This window comes from Channa argus, chromosome 5 (genome assembly GCF_033026475.1).
Source record: "Channa argus isolate prfri chromosome 5, Channa argus male v1.0, whole genome shotgun sequence".
Taxonomy (NCBI): domain Eukaryota; kingdom Metazoa; phylum Chordata; class Actinopteri; order Anabantiformes; family Channidae; genus Channa; species Channa argus.
Genome location: NC_090201.1, coordinates 18,564,624 through 18,584,804, shown reverse-complemented (window position 1 = coordinate 18,584,804; position 20,181 = coordinate 18,564,624). Strand labels below are relative to the sequence as shown.

Genomic DNA, 20,181 nt, shown 5'->3' with positions numbered 1-20,181 from the left:
CCTCACGGTCACTGGCTCAAAACCCCAAGGAGAGCTGGAGAAAGATGTTAGTGTAGGAAGGGAAACAAGGGACAAGGGAGGAAGAACAGCCCCTAATATGAGACTTAAACTAGTCCATTTAGCAGGATCAGGGTATTAGTGATGAGTGAGTGCCAGAGTGTGCTATTATGTGGTCCTTAGGGTAGTGCAACAAAACTCTCGAAGTTATTAAACAGATAAATCCCTTCAAATGGGCCTTGTTCCACCAGTTCCTGTAGTTACTAGTTTTCACTGCATGTACAGGCAGAAGATACAGCAGCACTCTTTACCTAATTAGTCAGTATGAATCAGATTAGTCCAGACAACTTTAGTCAGCACTGTAACAGTAAGAGACTGACTCTTTTACTGTGATTCTGTGAAGATAATGTACTGCAAAAAAAAAACAAACAAACAAAAAAACTTTACGTACACAGGTAAACAGATAAAAACTGTGATTGGGGTGAATAATATTTAATTTTAAAAAATCTGAGTAAAACTTACACAATAAAACGAATGCAACTAGTTTTAAATAACATTACCTTTAAATCATCTTTTTGTTTTGAAAAAATATAGTTATATTATATTGACTAGATACATACAACACATTGTAGTGTATTGCATTGTCTTTCCATTGTGTTCAGTGGCAATGCATGTTCATGACCAAACCCTGTCTGAAAGGAGTGTAATAGTCATTTAGGTGCTGAAAAAATACCATCAGTAGTTAGCTAGCATCGAGTGATGGGTGTGGGGGCACATGTATTTTCCTCCCCCTCTGTAATTTCAAATATCATTTTAATGTAATGACTGGGCTGTAAAATACACTACAGGGTCAATAGTTATGGGTCACCAGGAGCTTTGTTAGTTGAAGAGATGGTTTTATGTTCATTTCTTTTTACCTGCTGTTGAATTGTTTCCGGAAAGCTTGTCCCAAATCAGTTTTATTTAAAACATAGACAACTTCAGGCTTGGTTTGTGAAAGTGACATTAGTTTTATGTGCGCTTTGGTGAAATTAGTGTATTAGTCACTTCCCGAGCACTGGATGAGACATCAACAGATTTGGCTCATCAAAGTGCCTAATGGGTGACAATCCACTTAAACTGCAACTCACTCAACAACACACACACACGTCCCTGTTTAACTGCCATGGCAACCAGGACGACATCTGAAGGATTCTGGGGGGAATTAGTTTTCATTACTATAATAAGATTGTAAGCTTTTGGATTAGAGAAAAATCCAATTCGCTCACTCTGACGCGATAATAACATGTAACATTTATGTTCAGCCTGTCCTGATTTGCCTAAGTCATTTTTGAACAGAAATGTTTAGGTGGTTTTATTGTGATCTGTTGTGATTAGTCTAAAAATTTCTCTTTTACAAACACTAAAGACCATCTCTTTCCTTAAAGACAGACATTTCTGTGTGACATTGCTTTAAGATAAAACTAGACAAAATGTTATATTATTAGCAACGTTAAAATACATGTTGACATTTGGTGTCAAAATGTTGAGTAATACTTAATTATGAAATTTGTTTTCCTGCTGACAGGTAGATGAGAAGATCCACACCAGTCATGTGTCTGTAAGTTGACAGTGGATCAGTTTAGTGCTGTATAAAGAAATAACTTCAGTGATTAAGGTCCAGTAATTAAAAAAATCCCCTTCCAGTGTTAGGCCATTTTCATAATTTAAATTAAGTATGGTTTTAAAAATGCTGGGATTCTTGAAGATTTAAAAAATTGTGAAACTGGTGTGTTTTAACATTCAAGATCATATAGTGTTACTGCAGCAGTTTTGTCACTGATCTTTTTACCTGGGAATTAAAACTCAGGTCAGCCTGACCAGGAGCTATGGTTGACCTGTGGTTTTTATAAAAATTAAAGATTAAACTATTTAGATTGATTCAACACTGCTGATGTGACATGACTGCCCTGAAATAGAAACATGTACATGCTATGTAATTATTACTTTTTTGTCTCTCATAAACACTTGGTGGATTTGTTCTCAGAGATTTGTCACCATCTGCTGTTTTGCAGTTGAACATTTCTGTATAACTGAGAAAAAAATCTCACAAGAATTTTAATAACTTAAGTTGTCTAATTGTTTTATTTTGTTTCCATTAATTTTATTTACAGTGTTAAAACAGTGCAGCCAAACAGAAAATAAATAAAAAGAACAACATCAAAAGTAAAGAAAAGTCAGCACAGCAACGGGAGTCTCATGCATCTAAGACAAGATTGTCCAGCAATAGCTAAAAACAAGCTGACTTTTCATGCTTCATAGCTACTTCGTCATCTCTGCACTTCAGTTAATCTTTGTTCATAATGTGTAAGTGTTTGAGGGATGTTTTTTTTTTATGCCTACAGGTGTTCACCAGATGCATTGGGGCAGCGTGATCTGATTTTTAGTCACCTTGTGTTCGTAACCCGTACCTCAGAATCTGCCACTTTTACCATAAGGCACTTGTACGTAATTAGAAACGTCAGCACTGAATTAATTAATGTACCGTCTGATAGTGTGTGACGAGCAGGTTAATACACTACAGCTAAACAGTTTGGAGTATTTAAACAAAATCTATGGTTTCTTCTAGTTGAACATTTATAGATCTCGGTAAAAAAAATGGTGGTGCCACATGAAAACTTCATGATGTCATGCTTTTAATAACTGTTGTTATAAGCCATATTGCAGTTTTGTTGTTCTTACTCAAGTTTGCTCAGTCAATCGATTATTGGTGTACAGTACATTTACTCACATATTAACATAAAATGCAAAAGATGGACATACATGGAAAAGATTCTTCATTTAGAAAGCGTTCTTTTGCTTGATTCAACCTGAGTCAAGATATACAGAAATCATCAGGTCAATTTTTCTTCCACCAACCCAGAATAAGTAGCAAACAGGGAAATAAAACACATTCAATGTTCAACATTTTACTTTATGCATATGTTATGTTTCTAGTGCGAACTACCAAAAAAAAAAAAAAAAAAGTCCCATGTATATCAAAAAGTATTTTTTGTCATGGGCAGTGGTTTAATTATCAACAATGTCCAGTGTGTCTGTTTGTACCCAATATTATGCTGTATGTTTATGTATTCATGCATGACATGAGTTGTGATTTTCTCCCCACCTTTGTTGTGCCAGTCTGTGCCAGTCTTTGCCAGTGTTAACTCATGACAGATCTGTGCAGTCTGTGAAAAAATATTGAGCAGCTAGACTGGTTCTAATATGGTTGTGGGCCTTCAAGATACATGAGTACAGAATGAATAGATTATCCAAGGCCAGCCAGTGGTCAACGTTATGGGAAAGTACAGATCCGGTCACAGTGTAACAGGCCACCAATATACGGGTGACGCTGTGCATCGTGCACATGATGTCATGATCTCAGTCTATGTCCACGTTTTTAGTCCATTAGTTCCAACGCAAAGACAGGATGAGTGCCACACATGGTGATTTGGGTTAATTCAGTCAATCAGTGCTTCAAGTAGTGTTATGAGGTCCCGTCGCTCCAGTGCGTGGCCCATTCCTTTTTGAGGACAACTCCTGACTTCTCAGTCTGGAACTGGGGCCGGTCCTCGCGAGGAATCTTCACCGCGTGGTACTGAGGCAGTTTGTCTTTGTAGTGGGCCCGTTGGAAGAAGCCACACTGCCAGCACAGGGAGGAGGAAGACAGGTTGGAGCACATCAGGTGGATCAAAGGGAGAAACAAATGTGAAAACAAGTATTAGCTGATGCCATAGGAATGTGATTGGAAACCTGCATTTATTTAACAGGAATGTTTAGGCTTAAAAGCATCTTGACCTTTTTCAATCAAAGTCACTTTTTTTTAAAAAATGGGAAATCCACCAAGAAGCATATCCACATGCTCTACTGTGCTTCTCTAATTCAAAGTGTCTGGATTCACACACTAACACTCTGCCAAAGTGCTTTTAAGAAAATGTGCACGCGGTGATATGAACAAAACACATTGATCCTAGTTCATTCAAGTTCATTCTGGCACCGGGAATCTTCTTCCGAAATGTCTTGTAGGTGCCTCTAGGTGAACACTGTCTCACACACATTACAGAAATGCAGAAACAACAAAGCAAGCAAGTACAAAGATCAGTGTGATCACTCACTTTCACTGCAGTGTTTAGTCTAAGTTAGGGGCTACTAAAAACCCAAACTTCTTTCGTCAGCCTTGTCTAACCATTGCAACTCCAAATCTTTTGTTTTGACAACAAAGTTGATACTTCAAGTATAAAGATCACATCCTTTTAGTACATGCAGTTTGAAAAACTCGAGCACATACGAGTCTGGTCGTTATGATTATGACAGCTGTACCAGGCACAGATTGCATACTGCGTAACTCTGTGTTTTATAGATGCCAGGTGGTGTTGATAAGCATCTCAGGTAGGCTTGTTAGCAGATTAAAAAGTGCATGACAAGCACATCATGAATATATATTCCCAACAGACTGGTGCCAGACTGAACAAGCTGTAGTTGCAGAGTGATGTGAGCAGCAGAGCAGGCATCTCGCCGGCAAAAGACACACAGCTGGATAGTGTTCACTAGGCACATAGTAAATGGAGAAAACAACACTCGGTAAAAGAATTGGTTTGAAATTAATTATTAAATAAAAACCTAATGAGAACTCTTTTTTTGATGATTTCACACATACAGTATTTGGAGCAGGTCAGCAATGTCCCTATATAGGGTATATGTACTGTAGGGGACAAACTTATTATGTCCATTATGAGTTTATTTGCTGATTATTTACATTGGATTAATAATTAATATAAAAAAATGTAAATGTCACCTTGAAGCCCAAGTTATTATATTCATCAAGTACCTTGATTTGAGTTTTTTACTTTCCAATTTCAGCTCTCAGTCGAGTGATATCAAAAGGTTAATCAGGGCATTATAATTCATCCCCCATGGTTACTTGTATTATATCTGATCTGTGTATTTTATTAAACAATAATTCCCAAAATGTGCTGAAGTTTCATGCTGCAATGAACACCACCAGTCACACCACACTGGGTCAAAGAGCAAAGCAATTGTGGGTGAGGATGTTTACCGCATGGAGGGAGAGGAGGAGGGGAGAACAGGCCAGAATTAAATATTTTTTGTATTATAGTTCTGATGCCTGCTTCTCCGCCTCCGAGGGTTGGACCCCCAAATGGGCGCGGTAGTACTCCGTCTCATAGTGCTGGCGCCGCTCACTGCGTTTGAAGAACCCGCACTGGGGCAACAGATCACCACAGGGAATGGGGAAAAGTAGGACGGGGTGGAAGAAAGGGAAACAACAAAGAGAAATGGAACAGAAAAGGGGATTTAATGACACGGAGCCCCCAGATGGAATTGAGAGGAAACAAAACAGAGGAGAGACAGAGGACAAACACAAGTACAGTAGAGGAAAGAAACAGATGAGAGCAAGTGGGAATAAGATGGTTACATGACAGAACAGAGCAAAGTCGACAAAAATAATTTGACCATCACATAAAGATGAGAAAATGCCACAGTAGTGGGAAATAGAGTGACAGAGATGAGTCTGTTTTATTTACTTTGAGGATTTATATTAATGACAAAATACCATAAAGATCAGGACAGGTTCTGTAGGTCCACCATGTTTAATGAGAGGTGTGAGTATTCTGTATGTTACCTTCCACAGTATGCAGACCAGTAGAGTCAGCAGCAGGATGCCTGCCAGGACGGCAATGAGAATGATCCACCAGGGAATCAAGTACTGGTCAGTAAGACCAGGTTCAGGGTAAATCATCACTGAAACCTGGAGAGAAAGTGAAGATGCAAAATTAAATAACATATAAGCATCAATGTGCACTAAACAAAAGCCAAAAATCCAACACTAACATACATTTACTGGGCAGTGTGAAGATTGTGAAACTTTATGTTAGGGAAGATAGCAAATTTAGTATTTGAAAGAAACACTTGAATGGCATGGATGACAGTGTGCTGAGTACCTCTGCAGCAGCATCCTTGAGGACCAGATGCTTGATGCTGGACTTCACAGTGATGTTGGCTCTCACCAGCAGCTCCAGTGCACTAACAGCTGAAAACTCCTGCAAGAGATGCGACATATTGTTTTGTTTTGTTCTTGCATATCTGGTGACTAAAGATAACATTTTCTGTTTACTGTTATAGGCCAAAATGTCAGTTCATGCATTTTCATATATTTATATCGACAATTTATTCTTTTTCTGGTCCTGCAAAGTGTTTCAAAGACACCACCACCAAATGCCACCTCAGAGCTAGAAGGTCCCCATATTGAATTTACCCCCTGTTAGCTGCATACTTTCTGTGTGTCTGTCTGTCTGTGTATGTGTCTCTGTGTTGGCGCTGAGATAGACTGGCGACGTGTCCAGAGTGTACCCTGCCTCTTGCCCAGCCAAAGCTGGAATAGGCTGCACCCCCCTGAGATCCCGAACAGGACAAGTGGTTAAGATAATGGATGGATGGATAAACTGTTTTCACAGATTTAGGGTGAACAGGTAACTTTGTATTTGTACCTACACATTTAAAGTTTATATTTTATAATTTTATAAGTTGGCAGTCATTCAGGTTGGTATGAATAGTCATATAACATATAACATGAATATTAAAGAAATAAGGCCATACAATAAGTTGATCTTGATTAAAGAAAATGGGAAAACAAGCACAATATTGTGTGTATGTTCGTTGTTACTCTTTGATTTCCTACTGAATAATAAATCCACAGCTGCAGGGGCCTCACTGCTTAGAGCCAACAGCTACATTTACACTTTTCTGATCAAAGTCTCCTAACACCTGTTCCTAATAATTCTGTAAATTCACTTGCATTAGAAATTCTGCAGCAGCAGCTGTAACAGCTGGACTTAGGCTGAGATTAAGAGTGATGAAGAGTGAGGTGCAGATGTAACAAAGACAGGACATTTTTTCGTTTACCTCTATGAAACTGCTGTTCCACAATCTGGCGTGGATCTTGAGGACAGCCTGACCAGAGAAGCTCTGCAGAGGACACTGAAACAGAACACAGCGTGCCGAACCCAAGAGACAATCCTGGGGAAAAAAAGTCATAGTTCATAACTCAAGGAATTGTTTTCCATTGAACTAGAGCAAAATTAAACAGCTGCAAAGGCAGCAAGAATCTAAAGCAGTGCATCAGCATTTTCTGCATATTCAGTCTTCTTCTTTGATTCACCCGTCCTCCTATCTACCTTTCTCTCTTCTTTGCTTCTCACTTTTTCCCCCTCTTACCAGTTTGAGCGACTTGCGTCTCTCTGAAGCTGACACAGCCGGAGTGGTTCCTCCCATGCTGCCTTTTGTCATGACCTGACCTTTCTCCTCTGGGTGGGAGCGGCGTGTTCTCCCAGCCTGGTGGAAACAGTGCATACATACAGGCACATATGAATCAGTCACTTGAGACGACTGAAGAAAAAGCATAAAGGTCTCTGTGGACATCAAACTGTAAACAGGTGGTTAAAAAGCATTTGTTCATAGATAATAAGAGTCAGCATGAATTACTGTATTTAGTCCACACAAATAACCTGCATTAATAACAAACACAATTAATAATCATATTTGCAGAATTCACAATTAATAAATTATGGAACTGGGCTAAGTGACAAAAGAAAGTGTAGCAGGGTTAATGATACTACTTACCATGTCTTGCGATATTTGCTACAATTTGCATTTATTTGTCATTTCTGCTGTAACTCTAATTATTAATCCACTTTCATTTTAATATGTGTTAATTCACATTTTTAGTGTTAAACCTACTTATATTTTCCTCTAAAGGTGGGCTGCAGCGAACAGAGTCCTGATTTTCACGCAATGAACAAAGCAATGAAGCATTCACTACGAAAGCAGTGGTTTTCCTGAACAAGCTCTTACCAGGTCAGTTATTTCAGTTTAGAAACTTTACAGTGCAGTAAAACATACTGAGAGCATGGAGAGTATTTGTTGAGGTAAATGAAAAAATAGTTTTGCTTACCTTGTGTGGATTCTCTGCATGTGTGGAGCTCTGCAGCTTCAGAGGATTCAAAGCCCCTGTGGGGGTGCAGTGTGTGTCTGGGTGACCTTCAAACTTCAAGCTAGCAGGGTACAAAAGCCATTTCTCATTGGCCAGCTCATAAGGCCATATGATGTTCAGGAAGGCCGAGCCAAGCGTCTTCAGAACTTGGCCTGGATTAGCAACCTAACAGAAGAATAAACAGTAAATACAGTATGAAAGGACTGCATTTTTAGCATTAGTATGCATTAGTATGAATATGTCCTATCTTTATTTACAGACTATATCAAGATGTGTGATTTCCTCATGTCACAATTTGTCAGACACATTTAAGCATTGTGGTGTTCACACATACAGGGGAAAAGCACACATGCTAGTTCCTCACCACAAACTCAAAATCCACAGGGCTGCCGATATCCTCCAGACTAGTCATGGCACTCTCTCCCCTCACAGTCCCACTGAAGAACAGCTGGTGAGGGCGAGCAAACCTGCAAAAACCCAGGATCGGTGAGTCAGACAGTTTTCCACAAGCAGTAGTATTGTTTAAAATGAACTTCATGTAGTCAATGAATTAGCTATTATATTTCTGTAAACTACCCAAAAATACAACAGCTTTCCAAAGGTTGTAAACATTGATGACGTGATTATACAGACTTCGCTCACCCAATGACAGACAGAGGGAGCTCTATCACAACTTTAGCAAATGCCTTGACCGGGGCCAGATCAGGCTGCTCACTGATACTGAAGACAAAACAACGAACAAAGGATCAAAGTCACGCATTTGAAATGAAATAATCAAAGCTGATGTGTATGAAATAAAACATCAGTCCAGTGTGTTTTGGCTTGGACTATTCAGAGAAGATGTGAAGGGCTTACGTTGTCAATAAGAGATCTGCTTTTAGCTCAGTGGTCTCAATAGTGATGTTTGATGTGCTCAAGTTGATTGAGAATTTCAACTGAAAGATAAAAAAATTGTATATTACTTCCAACAGGAGATAAAATGAATAACCATACGGAACAAAAAGGCATTTTATTTACCTGTCTCTTAATGTTTTGAACTTTAATAATGGGTTTAAATATTATTTAAAACAATATTGCATGAAAGCCTGTAAGTCAAAATTAGCAATGAGAAAGAAGATTTTGTTACCTTAGAGTCTCTTTTGACAGGGTTTCCCAGCTCACATTCAACTTGAGAACCATTTTGGTTCGCTTGACATCTCATCTACAGGCAGTCGAGGCATAAAATAAATACTATCAGTAAAAGTCAGATCAGCCTTAATGTTTGTATTAATGATACAAGTAACCCTGCTGGTCACAAGTTCACGTCAGTTCACTAAAAGACCAAATGATTTTCTTTAGTACTTGTGGTGGGATCCTGGAGCCGGCGTAGGACAGTGTGCTTGGAAGCGAGATAAGCAGCTGAGCAGCATGAGCATCGTCTCCATCCTCCTCAGGGTTCAGGGGGTCAGAGGGCATGTTGCTGACAGTGATCTCCAGCACCACCAGCCGCTGATCTGACAGAGAGAACACCTGCACCCCATCCTCATCTCTGCACAGGGGCAATGCAGAAGGATAAAACAAGGTTCACATTGTTTTAGGCTGACCATTTACCAAAGAAGTAGGCCCATATAGGCAATGTTGTTCTGTAAGTCATGAAGATATGTAGAAAAAAGGGGTAAAAAAAAAGAGTTTGGATCTTGTAAAATCTGTATGATTTTTCTTTCCTGTTCGTGTATTTTAGAAAGTAAGGAACTCAGTAACCTTTATTAAAAGTAAAAGCTAATTGGATGTTTGACAAACCTGGCAAACTAAAACTCAGCTAAAAACCATTAATAAATCATATAGTAACCATTTGTCAAACCACTACTCGTACTAGAACGTAACTAAGTATATTTACTTAAAAGTAACATTCTGCTTTCACTTCACTACATCATTAGAATAACAGTCACACTGGTAATTTTAAACGTTTAAACTTTAAGTACATTTCTCTATTTATAGTCACGTGTCTGCGTAAGTGATGATTTTTAATAATGGATTAATAGATTTTTATAAACTGTAAAAACACATTATTTCCTCTGCACTCACATTATTGTTTGTGTGAGGATGTACACTAGATTCCTAGGCAACTGTGTCAAATCCACCAGCTTACACGGAGTGTGCTCAGCAGATACTCACGTTGGCAGAGGGGCGAACAGGTCGGAGTTCAGGGGTCGTGTGCCAAACTGGTAGCTCAGCTTCAGGTTGCTCTGGCAGATTTTGTCACTGCCACATCCTTCTCGCAGGAAGTTCACCTTAAAGGAGTAGAGATACAAGAAATAAATCAAGTTGCGTATGTAAATGTAACAGCACATCACTTATGTACATATATACATTGTATGTATGTGTGTTAGAATGGCACATACTGTTGGCTAATACTTTATGCACATGCTACTGCTTTTGCAAAACTGTTAAGATGTTTATTAACAGGAAGATAACAGAGTCTTCAGTACAGAATCATCTAGCTAGTGGACAATGCATCAGCAGATGGATCTGGGAAATTATGCTGACTCAAATTTATCCCTGTTACTTTGTACTGACACTGTGTCCGTATGCAGCAGAGGATTGTGAGGCAAACATTTAACACTATTGCAGTAAAATCTAATTTTACAACAGTATAAACTCCTGCAGTGTGACAATTCAGCTGAATTGTTGACCATTCAGCTGAAAATATTTGATAATGTATTTAGCTTTTAGTTTTACCTGCAAATAAAATTGTAATGTTACAGGAATAGCAATGTTCCAAAGTTTTAGATAAACCTTTACTATTTATTTATACACTAATCTCCACACTACATTATTACCCATGTTTCCTTTTTATTACAGACCTCAGAGTGCAGCATGTTGGAGGGAGAAATACTCAATACAGGCGCCAACTTCTCCAGCTTTTTGGCACCTAAGTGTCTGCGTGGTGGCACAGGTTTTATAGTGTGGGTTATAACCAGTGAGATGGGGCGCAGTTTGTCACGAATGTTCTCCTGCATGGAAAGAGATTGTAGGAACTATTATTGGTCAAAAAAGGTGTGGTTATTTACATCCATCCAGAGTAAAATAAAAGAATTGTTATTGTTTAAAACTACCTACAGTCGACAATTTAACTACACAATAAAATCTACAGTTGATGTTTCTGATGTGGACAACCACACGTTACTGACATGGAGTTGGAAGACAGCGGTGGTGCACACAGGATGCCGCTGGTGATGCAGCTCCACTTCCTCTGTCTGTGTATACTCCGGCTCAAGGGAACTGCGGCCCAGGAAGTTAATGCGGTGCGGGAGGCCCAGCTTCCTGCGCTCCGTGTCAGCTTCAAAGTGTACCATCAAGGCTAGAAAGGGGTGAGACAGGGATGATGCATAGATATAGAGAGGGATTGAAATAGAGAAATGTCCGAACACACACAGAGAGCACTTAAAGGGCCACAGGGGGAGGTACATATGTTAAGCCCCCATCCAAGGGAATACAGTATTACACAGCTAATAATAAAGTCTAATGTTACCCCACAGATAAGGTTTCCTTCTACTGATTCCTCAAATGAGTCCTGTCACTATGGAGCCTCACAAGAGAGCAGAACGAAAATGGCAGAGAAAACCAAGGTAAGACTTACTAATATGTGGTGAGTAGTGTTCTGGGTGGGCCGTGAAGGTGAAGCAGGCTTTGACCTCCACACTAAAAAAAGTGAGGAAAAAACACCTCAGTAATTCAGAAATTTACAGACAAAAATGGCAACATTTGGTAAATTACATGATTTTAAATAATATCTGATTTGTAGTTTTGTCATGTTCTCAGTTCCTTACCAGACTCCATCTCTGCCCTTGCAGTTGTATTGCTCCAGATCAATGTATTGAGGGTCAATAGATATTTCTCTGATCACATGAATGACTGGACGAGACCTGGAGAACAAAAACACATAAATATAAAAATGATGGCAAAAAATGTTTTATTAAAGTTTGATGGTTTCACTTGCATTCGGTGTCTCTTTAAAGACTGATTATAAATGGAATTTAATTCCTGATTTGGAGCCACATGGCTAAAATGTTGAAATGTGTTTCTGTCAAAGGACCTTTGATAGACTCATTTGGGTCTTGAAATGACTTTTTCACCTGAAGAGAACCACTGAATCATTGAGAGAACCCACTGCGATGTCTGGATAATGGTTTTTGTCGATATCCAAACCACCTGAGATGGAATATCCAAAACGCTTCACATCAAAATCGCGACCATCCAACACCTGAGGGGATGAGAAACTATGGCAAGTTACCATCTGAGTGCCATAATCCTTCAATTTCTCTCATTTAGTGCTTTAGTGTGCATCTTTTGTCTTTCTCTTTTCTCCTTCCTCAAAACTCACCTGAGCAGGTTTTGTCTCAATTCCAGCATCTGAGCCTCTGTAGATGAAAACTTTCCCATCTCCATCAAAAGGTGCTCCCACAGCAATATCTGTTGCAGATACATGAATTAAGCATGTTTCCTTTGTCCAAACATGAGAAGCCTTATCTGATCAGAATTTAAACATTTGATTATAGACTCAAGTACACAACTGTGTTAAACGCTGTGTTCAGGTATTTATTAGTTTCATTTATTCACTCTCAGATTTTGTTGGCCAGTGATTAAACCTGTAATAAAATATATTTACTCACCTCCATATCCATCCTGATCCAGGTCACCTACATTGCTGACAGTCACCCCAAACATGGAATCAGAGGTCCCATTGAGACGGATGGGTCGAGCCTGATCATCCCAGTGTCCAAAAGGATTCAAGTACACATAAACAGCTCCGCCAATCTCGGCTTTACGGTCAAAAAAATTTGGCGCTCCTACAATTAAGTCTGTCCAACTAGAAATAGACACACAAATTGGCATTTGTATTTTTCATGCACACATGCGCATGCTATGCTGCTTTGTACTTGTCTGCTACAATATGCTGTTTTCCCCATTGCATTTTTGACAACTTGCATTACCAGACCCTTCCCAGATTAAGGCTGTATGTATAAAACACATGATCAGCTTATAAAATCTGATGTATTATGACAGATTTAGCAACTCAAAATTCTCAACTTTTGTGCGAAATGTAGTTAAACTAAGGCTTTACTTAAGCAAAATAGTTAATGCAGGACTTTTACTGTAATATTTTAGATTTTACTTAAATAGAATAGTGTATTCTGAACTCTGCGTCCACTACTTCAACAATCTGAATATATCTTCATGATGATAACCTAAACTGATTCCACATTCAGTATTTCCTCACCCATCCTTGTTAAGGTCAGTTGTAGCTACCGAGTACCCAAATGAAGACGCCAGTTCCTCCCCCCAGAAAATGTGCTGCGGCACCAGACGGTATCCATTGTCTTTCTTCAGCAGCACCACAGCTCCTGTGTGATTGGCCCTGGGGGCACCCGCCACAAAGGTCAGCTCCCCAAGGCTCATTATTCCCATGGCCGAGTCCACAGAAAACCCTGGAAGGAGAAGGAGGAGGGCAGGGACCAGGAAGAGGAGGAAAGGGTTAGTATTGACGCAGAAGCTCATCTCCTCTCAGTGTAGCATGTTCTGCTCATCATCTTACTAATGAAATGTGTGCTTTAAGTGAATATTGATTATATGACAAACTCAAGATGTGTGTAAATGTCCTGTGTTCTGTGGTTGCTATTAGAAGACTATTGGAGGCATGGTTGTGTGTCCACTAGTAAGAGCAAAAAAGGTTAGAAGGAGATGTATTGGGCTTCTTCTAGTGTCCCGTGAGATTCATGATGCTGCTTCTCTGAATCAGTTACCTTTGGTGAATGTAGCCTGTAACCACAGTGGGTGAACATTAATCAGCCTCAAGCATCTCCTCCTTTGTGTGTGTGTGTGTGTGTGTGTGTGTGTGTGTGTGTGTGTGTGTGTGTGTGTGTGTGTGTGTGTGTGTGTGTGTGTGTGTGTGTGTGTGTGTGTGTGTGTGTAAAGGAATGTGAGCATATGCCTGAATATAAATCCGGTAAAGCAAATGCAAATGAGGGAACAAGTGGAAGGGGGGAGGGTGTTTGTGGTGAAATTTTCTTTGCAAGCTGTGAAAAATATCACATCATATCAAACATTTTAGCTGAGAAGACGCAACCACATGCAATTGCTCGACTCATCTAAAATGACGCATGCAGAGTTTGAAAACGGAGGAATAATCTGTCAGGACATATGCTACTCCTGAGTAAACATGCAGAGGAAGACGAAACAGTAGAGATAAACAGAGAGCAGCAGCTCCAGAGTGGCAGGTGTGGAATGGAACAGCCTGGATTTCAGCTCCTGTAAAAACAAGCGCACCACTGTTTTTGAAGCAGGGCAGTTTTTAACACACAGACTTGCTGCAAGGTCAACACTGTAAATCTAAATGGGGAGTGGGGCAAAGGTGTTCGAATCAATGTGCAGTTCTTTAATACTGCATGCTCACAGTACAATTTTTTTAGAATTGACAATGTTTATTCATATTCAAGTAATTATTTGAGTTATAGTATAAATACATGTGTTACTTTATGTTCCAACTTATTTTGTGTCATATATCTACGTTAAAACAAACAGTTTTAAGTGTCTCATTGCCTCACATTACAGGCAAATAGACTAATTGAACTGCAGTTAAGTGAACCTGAAGAATTAATGTTTTAATGTTTGAGCTATTTTCAATCCAATACTTTTTAAAAAATTTATTTACTTCAGATTTGCTATTCTTTTGACACTTTCCACTTTTTTCTGTTTCATCCTACTTAAGTATAAGCAAGAGTTAAATTAAATTTTGAAGTGTAATTATGTATTTGTGTTTTCTTTAATTAAACTGTTCAATTAAGTCATGTGAAGGCTAATTATTGTTGTGACCTGAGATATAAATTATAGTATATGAAAAAAAAATGTAGAAGTAGATGAGTTTTTCATCTCATTTATCTATCTATTTATTTATTTATTTTACAAGCAACAAGCTTTTCAGGGATTATTACCAATAAGATAGTAGGAATAAATTTCCATAAACCCTGGCTTTGTTATCATGTTCAGTTTAGCCAAACGCCATGCAATAAAGAGAATTTATAGATTTTAATTTGGCTTTGACAGATGTAAACTTCAATCTGCATTGCTCTTTGGTTTTTAATTTATGTTTGTTACCAAACATGTATATAAAGGAATCATGTGTGAGATTTAATTACAGTTTAGAGGGGAAAATGAATGCATATTTACATTTGTCCTTTCAGGAAGCATGCGTAGGGGTGGTATTTCATCTGGTTAGCATCAATGGAAGCATGTGAGTTATAGATGAAGGCTAATAGGTCATATGGGAATTAGTGTTGTTAAGGAAACAGCTAAATATGGTGAGTAGGAGGGTAAGCAGGGCTGGAGGTATGTGAATACAGAGGTTTATAGCAGATTCACACACTTAGTGAAAGATAATAACTCCGACCCTACAATAGCAATAAACTGGTCCTGGTGAGCAGATGATGGGTCATTACACCAGGACACTAAATCCTAGGAGATAAATAAAGACGCCTCTCAAAATAACAGAAAAGCAACCAGCCCAGACTGAAATATTTTATGGGGACAACTACTGGAAACAACAGTATAAAGGTTTGTATAGACATTCAAATTCTCCAGTGGATGAATTCTATTATCTTTGGTGATCTAGCTGCTTTTTTTAATCAAAGATACTGGTTGTCGACCACATATCTAGGAAACTCCCATCAGCCTCAGCTAGTCTTTGTGTTTAGTCCAGTAAGTGAATATTAACATGCTAAACAAAGTAAACATAGCAAACACCACGATGCTACCACACATGTAGCCTTATATACGTATTAACATAGCCGTAAACACCAATAAAGCGATTAAACTTAAAGTAAAATCGCCGCCACCTGGAAAGCTTCATCCTATGACACACATGCAACTGACAGACTGAGTCAACACACTACAGATGACAGACAGAACAAACACCCTGCTGCTATTGAAAGAGACAACATCTTTCCAAATCAACAATGGACAAAAAGAGAAAAACAATAACAAGAAACTAAGTTAAAAATAAAAACAAAAGAAATTAATATAAATTAAACATTTTTTAGAATACAGTGTCAGGTTAGGGTGGTTGTCTCTTTATAACAGTGAAGGTGATAGTGATACATAGGTTACATACTAAAAGCTACATTCATAGACACAAAGTGGAATTAGCAGAGACGGACAAGAGAATGGGACTACTTCCACTACAAGCCCAGCCCAGTCCAAACAAACACCTCACGCCTACAAACCTAAGTAGCTATTATGAGCTACGTCCTCAAATGGTGTGGGCCGCCTGGAGGGCTCCAGAGTTTTGTACAGCAGTGCATCTTCAACAGGGCTACCCATAAACAAGAGCCCTGTGGCCCAAGACAGGAACAGAAAGATAGACAGAGAAAGGGAGAGGAGTGTAGGAGGGGAGTGATGGGGTGGTGAAATGGTGAGGAGAACAAAAGAGAGAAAAAAAGGGAGGTGCAGGTGAGAAAAGCTGTGACTGAGTGGTGTTTTGTCTTTGTGGTGCCGCAGCGCTTTTTTTCCTGCAAAACAACTGGTAAAGAGACAACATCCTAGGCTGAGACTGTACCCTGACCATGTGCACCACCTTTCAAAGTTTTTCCTACTGCTTCATTTCCAAAGAAAGGGTGGTGGATGATTTGAGGATGATGCCACTGTTGTTGAGTTGATTATTGCAGGGAGAAAAAGGAAAGTGACCAAATATTGGCAGAAGACTTAATGCAGTTTTGCCTTGTCCACCCACTTTCACATGGGAAAGTGTGGAGTCTTTTATGAGTCATACACAGACTGGGCAGAGAAATAGTCTGCAGGGAAATACAGGGACACTAAAACAAGTTCTCTCAACCTAGTACAGGCAGTTTGGTGGCTACTAGCTCCTACAGTTTGATCAGCCATGTTGGGGTACAGTGTGAGCCCTGGTGTCGCTCCTTCTCTGGTCCTCTCTTTCCCTTCTGTGCACAGGCAGCGGTGAGCAGAGAGGGCAAATCCTACCCAGGTAACTGTGGTAGGGCACAGGGATGAGCTGGGCATTAAGTTGTTTCTGATCTGCCACCTCGTAGGGTCCGTCATCATATAAACCGAGGTCAAGTAGAGTCTGGTTTAGGAGCTGGACACGCATCTCACCTGGAATGGACATAGGTGAAGGCACAGCAAAGCAACAACAGAACACTGTTGCCGAGCATACAGCAGGACCACAGTTACTACACACACACAAACAGCTACAGAATTCATAATTATTACAAGCATGTACGATACATACTGAGGACCCAGTGCTGATATTTTCCACTCAGTAAGGGTCAGAACCATATCTCTCCCTGATGCACAATGAGAAATGCATAAGTAGTAACAGTAAGGCATTGATCTCTTGCCGGCTGTGACAGTATAAATCGATCAAGTAACAGATTTATCTCTGTGCTTTCTTTGATTAACTGCATGTTTCGGCTTCTGCTTCTGCATACGTCCAGTGTCCAATCACTAGGTTACTTTATAAATTAATTTAATTTTTTTCTTCATGATCATTGTGTTGTTAGTATTAGTTTAATTAGTCTATTTACATGGACTCTAAATTACATTTTTACATTCAATATAAAAAATTCACTGCTGTACCCAAAAAACACAGTTTTACATTTTAGGTCAAACATGTATTTGTTTTCTTCCCAGGAATCAGCAGAAACACTTACTGATTACCTGAAAAAGATTGTCTGAAACTGTGAAATGCCTTTTTTATATCATGAACAGATTAAATAAACATACAAATAACAGATTAATAAGGTATTTTCAGACAGATATTGATACTGTTTTCACTTAGAAATAATATAATAATATATTATTATGTAATTCCAATAGATCAAAGAAAATTCAATAAGATGTAAATCTCAATCAATATTTTTCAAAATAACATCATAGCTTCAGTACAAGATCCTCCAGCTGCATTCTGTCCGCTGGGTGTGTACATAAACATTAGCTAAAAACTGGAAAACTGTGAACCCACTGTAAGAAAAATTCTCCCCACAAAGCTGCACTTATGTATTCGTTTTTGTGATCCAGCCTTCATGAGGTCATTCAAACACCTCACCTTTCCAGTTGTAGGTTCCTGGAGCTCCAAACAGAATGAAGTTGTTGTCTGGGGTGAAACTGACAGACATTCCCTGCTGACAGAAACCAAACTGCTCGTGTCCCTGTGGCCGACCCTCACAGAACTTCCACTCCCCTCCATCCAGGTCGTCTCGTTCTGTCAGGTCCTCACTCAGGACGTAGCAGCGACCAATGGGGTCACGAGTCTCCGAACTTTGACTAACACGTTGTCTCAGCTCATACAGGTGAGCACAGGTCTGATGAAAGAGTTCAAGTTTCAGTTACAATATAGATTTCATGAGGAATTCACAAAGAATATTTTAATGCAAAAGACCAGATGACCTTACAGGATTTGGTCTGTACTTACCACCACCTTCCCTCCAATCCCCTGACTCTTTACAGTAACTCCCAGCCACTGGTTGTCTTTGCTCTCTCTTTCCAGACTCACTGATAAGAAGAAGATGCCATCATAATGGTCTCCAAATTACAAACTCATTACCATCAGGGCCTTTTTTTTGTTTCATAAACTATAATTTTAGTTTGATACCAACTGGTATAAATTGATTGACTACTATAAGACATTGCTCAGATTCATGAAGGTGTTGCGTCAATTATGAATTAAGTAAGTCTCAGTCTTATTTAAGTCTTACAGCTCATGTGAACATCTGAGCTGGTCTGACCAATCTGAGCAATTAACTTTCAGCTAATCTTTTCAGTTTTTTCACAAGCTCACCTTCCCCATCAATGTCCACCCTCTCACAGTCGTACTCCTCTGGTGTGATTGGACACCTGAACAGGGCTCCTGGTCGACTGCCCCTCAGTGCGCCCCTCCCTGCAGCCTGCGGAGCCCCCACTAGGATCCTGACAGAACATCATTGACATATAAATGTAAAACATCGTATCAACATTTAAATTCTGCACTGCTAGCTGCTAAGAGGGAAGTTTATGTCAGTGCACAATAATAAAATGTAAATCAGTACTGTACACTGTAGTAACAATAGTTAAAACATTTTTGGAGATGAAACAATTTCTGCTGTGATAACAACCCAGCCCTGCCTACTAAAAGACAGGAGATTATTATGCAACTCAACTGCAATGTTTGTGGGGGATCTAATGACTGGATGCAGTTATTTCCTATGCAGGGAATTGTTTGAATGAATGTAGCACAACATTTATCTACAGGAACAGTTTGTGGTGGCCGGCAGCTGTACAGTGACCTGCCCAAGTTTAGCTCCAAAGTCCTGTGTGTGGATTGGTTTAGGCATCAAATCTCTTTGGTTAAAGTTTGAGAAAGATTATGGTTTTCTTATGGTTAACAATCATGTTGTGTTTGAAATGACTGTTCAAATCCTGCCAAAACCACGTGCAGCTGAGCATGTCTTGATGATATCTTGACTTGACATTGAGCCAGAACAGATGAGTTTGGTCTGGGTGTGCTGCATCTTTACTATCGAAGGAGGGGGGGGAAATCTCAGTGAGGTGGTTGATGATATTTTGGGGCCAGTGTAACTTCCCTCTGCCTTATTAGGAGTGGCTGTTTCAGGCAAGGAGGCTATTTAAAAACCGAACGTTGGGCCACATTCCACCAAACCCTGTCAGCCATGGCAAACTAAATGCATGGAGGCGAGACATGGAGAGAAAGAGGGAGAGGAGACAGATCCGAGAGGAAGGAGCAGGACATATGATGGAAAGAATACCTGTGAGAGAGCAAATGAGTGCATTATATCATACGGATCGTCAGAGATTAATCTTAGCATCAGGTGCAACAACAATACCAGTTACTCTGTGACTAGATTTACCTATAACAATGATGTTTGCGTGGCTCAGCTGTGTGACTACTAACAAGCTGTAACCACCAGTTCCCACATATCTACCTTGTTGTGAACACACTAAAATTAGAGCTACTGTATCTGTGTGGCAGTAACGTATTTGCCTATAAATACAGAGAAGCAAGCTGATATCACAGCACGGACTGTGCAGAGAAAAACAGAGAATGTCTAAGTGGCCACAGAGAAGCCGTCATAACATAGAGTGTTGGGTGTATTAGTAAGGACTCTTTACTC

The 20,181-nt window shown here is 39.5% G+C and overlaps 1 protein-coding gene across 4 annotated transcripts in view; it reads right to left on the bottom strand.

Moving 5' to 3' along the window:
- Positions 1-2,104: 2,104 nt before the first annotated feature.
- The window catches only part of itga7 (integrin, alpha 7), a 29,059-nt gene continuing 10,982 nt past the window's right edge, over positions 2,105-20,181 (bottom strand). The window contains exons 2-26 of one of the 4 annotated variants that reach the window (XR_010914475.1): positions 18,852-18,979; positions 18,486-18,565; positions 18,120-18,375; positions 17,036-17,167; positions 13,284-13,491; positions 12,676-12,872; positions 12,387-12,475; positions 12,139-12,266; positions 11,833-11,928; positions 11,643-11,704; positions 11,194-11,363; positions 10,867-11,016; positions 10,178-10,293; positions 9,365-9,551; positions 9,150-9,224; positions 8,879-8,958; positions 8,666-8,743; positions 8,388-8,490; positions 7,985-8,188; positions 7,249-7,365; positions 6,937-7,050; positions 5,976-6,074; positions 5,657-5,782; positions 5,072-5,236; positions 3,519-3,658 (exon numbers count right to left, since the gene is read on the bottom strand). Coding sequence is in view for 3 of the 4 variants with exons in the window: in XM_067505317.1 (XP_067361418.1) it covers positions 3,503-3,658; positions 5,657-5,782; positions 5,976-6,074; positions 6,937-7,050; positions 7,249-7,365; positions 7,985-8,188; positions 8,388-8,490; positions 8,666-8,743; positions 8,879-8,958; positions 9,150-9,224; positions 9,365-9,551; positions 10,178-10,293; positions 10,867-11,016; positions 11,194-11,363; positions 11,643-11,704; positions 11,833-11,928; positions 12,139-12,266; positions 12,387-12,475; positions 12,676-12,872; positions 13,284-13,491; positions 17,036-17,167; positions 18,120-18,375; positions 18,486-18,565; positions 18,852-18,979 (3,151 nt within the window). In the remaining variant the exon portion in view is untranslated. Of the gene's footprint in view, positions 3,659-5,071; positions 5,237-5,656; positions 5,783-5,975; positions 6,075-6,936; positions 7,051-7,248; positions 7,366-7,984; positions 8,189-8,387; positions 8,491-8,665; positions 8,744-8,878; positions 8,959-9,149; positions 9,225-9,364; positions 9,552-10,177; positions 10,294-10,866; positions 11,017-11,193; positions 11,364-11,642; positions 11,705-11,832; positions 11,929-12,138; positions 12,267-12,386; positions 12,476-12,675; positions 12,873-13,283; positions 13,492-16,281; positions 16,390-17,035; positions 17,168-18,119; positions 18,376-18,485; positions 18,566-18,851; positions 18,980-20,181 lie in introns of those variants that run through there. The other 3 variants (XM_067505317.1, XM_067505319.1, XM_067505320.1) reach the window with 3 other exon arrangements.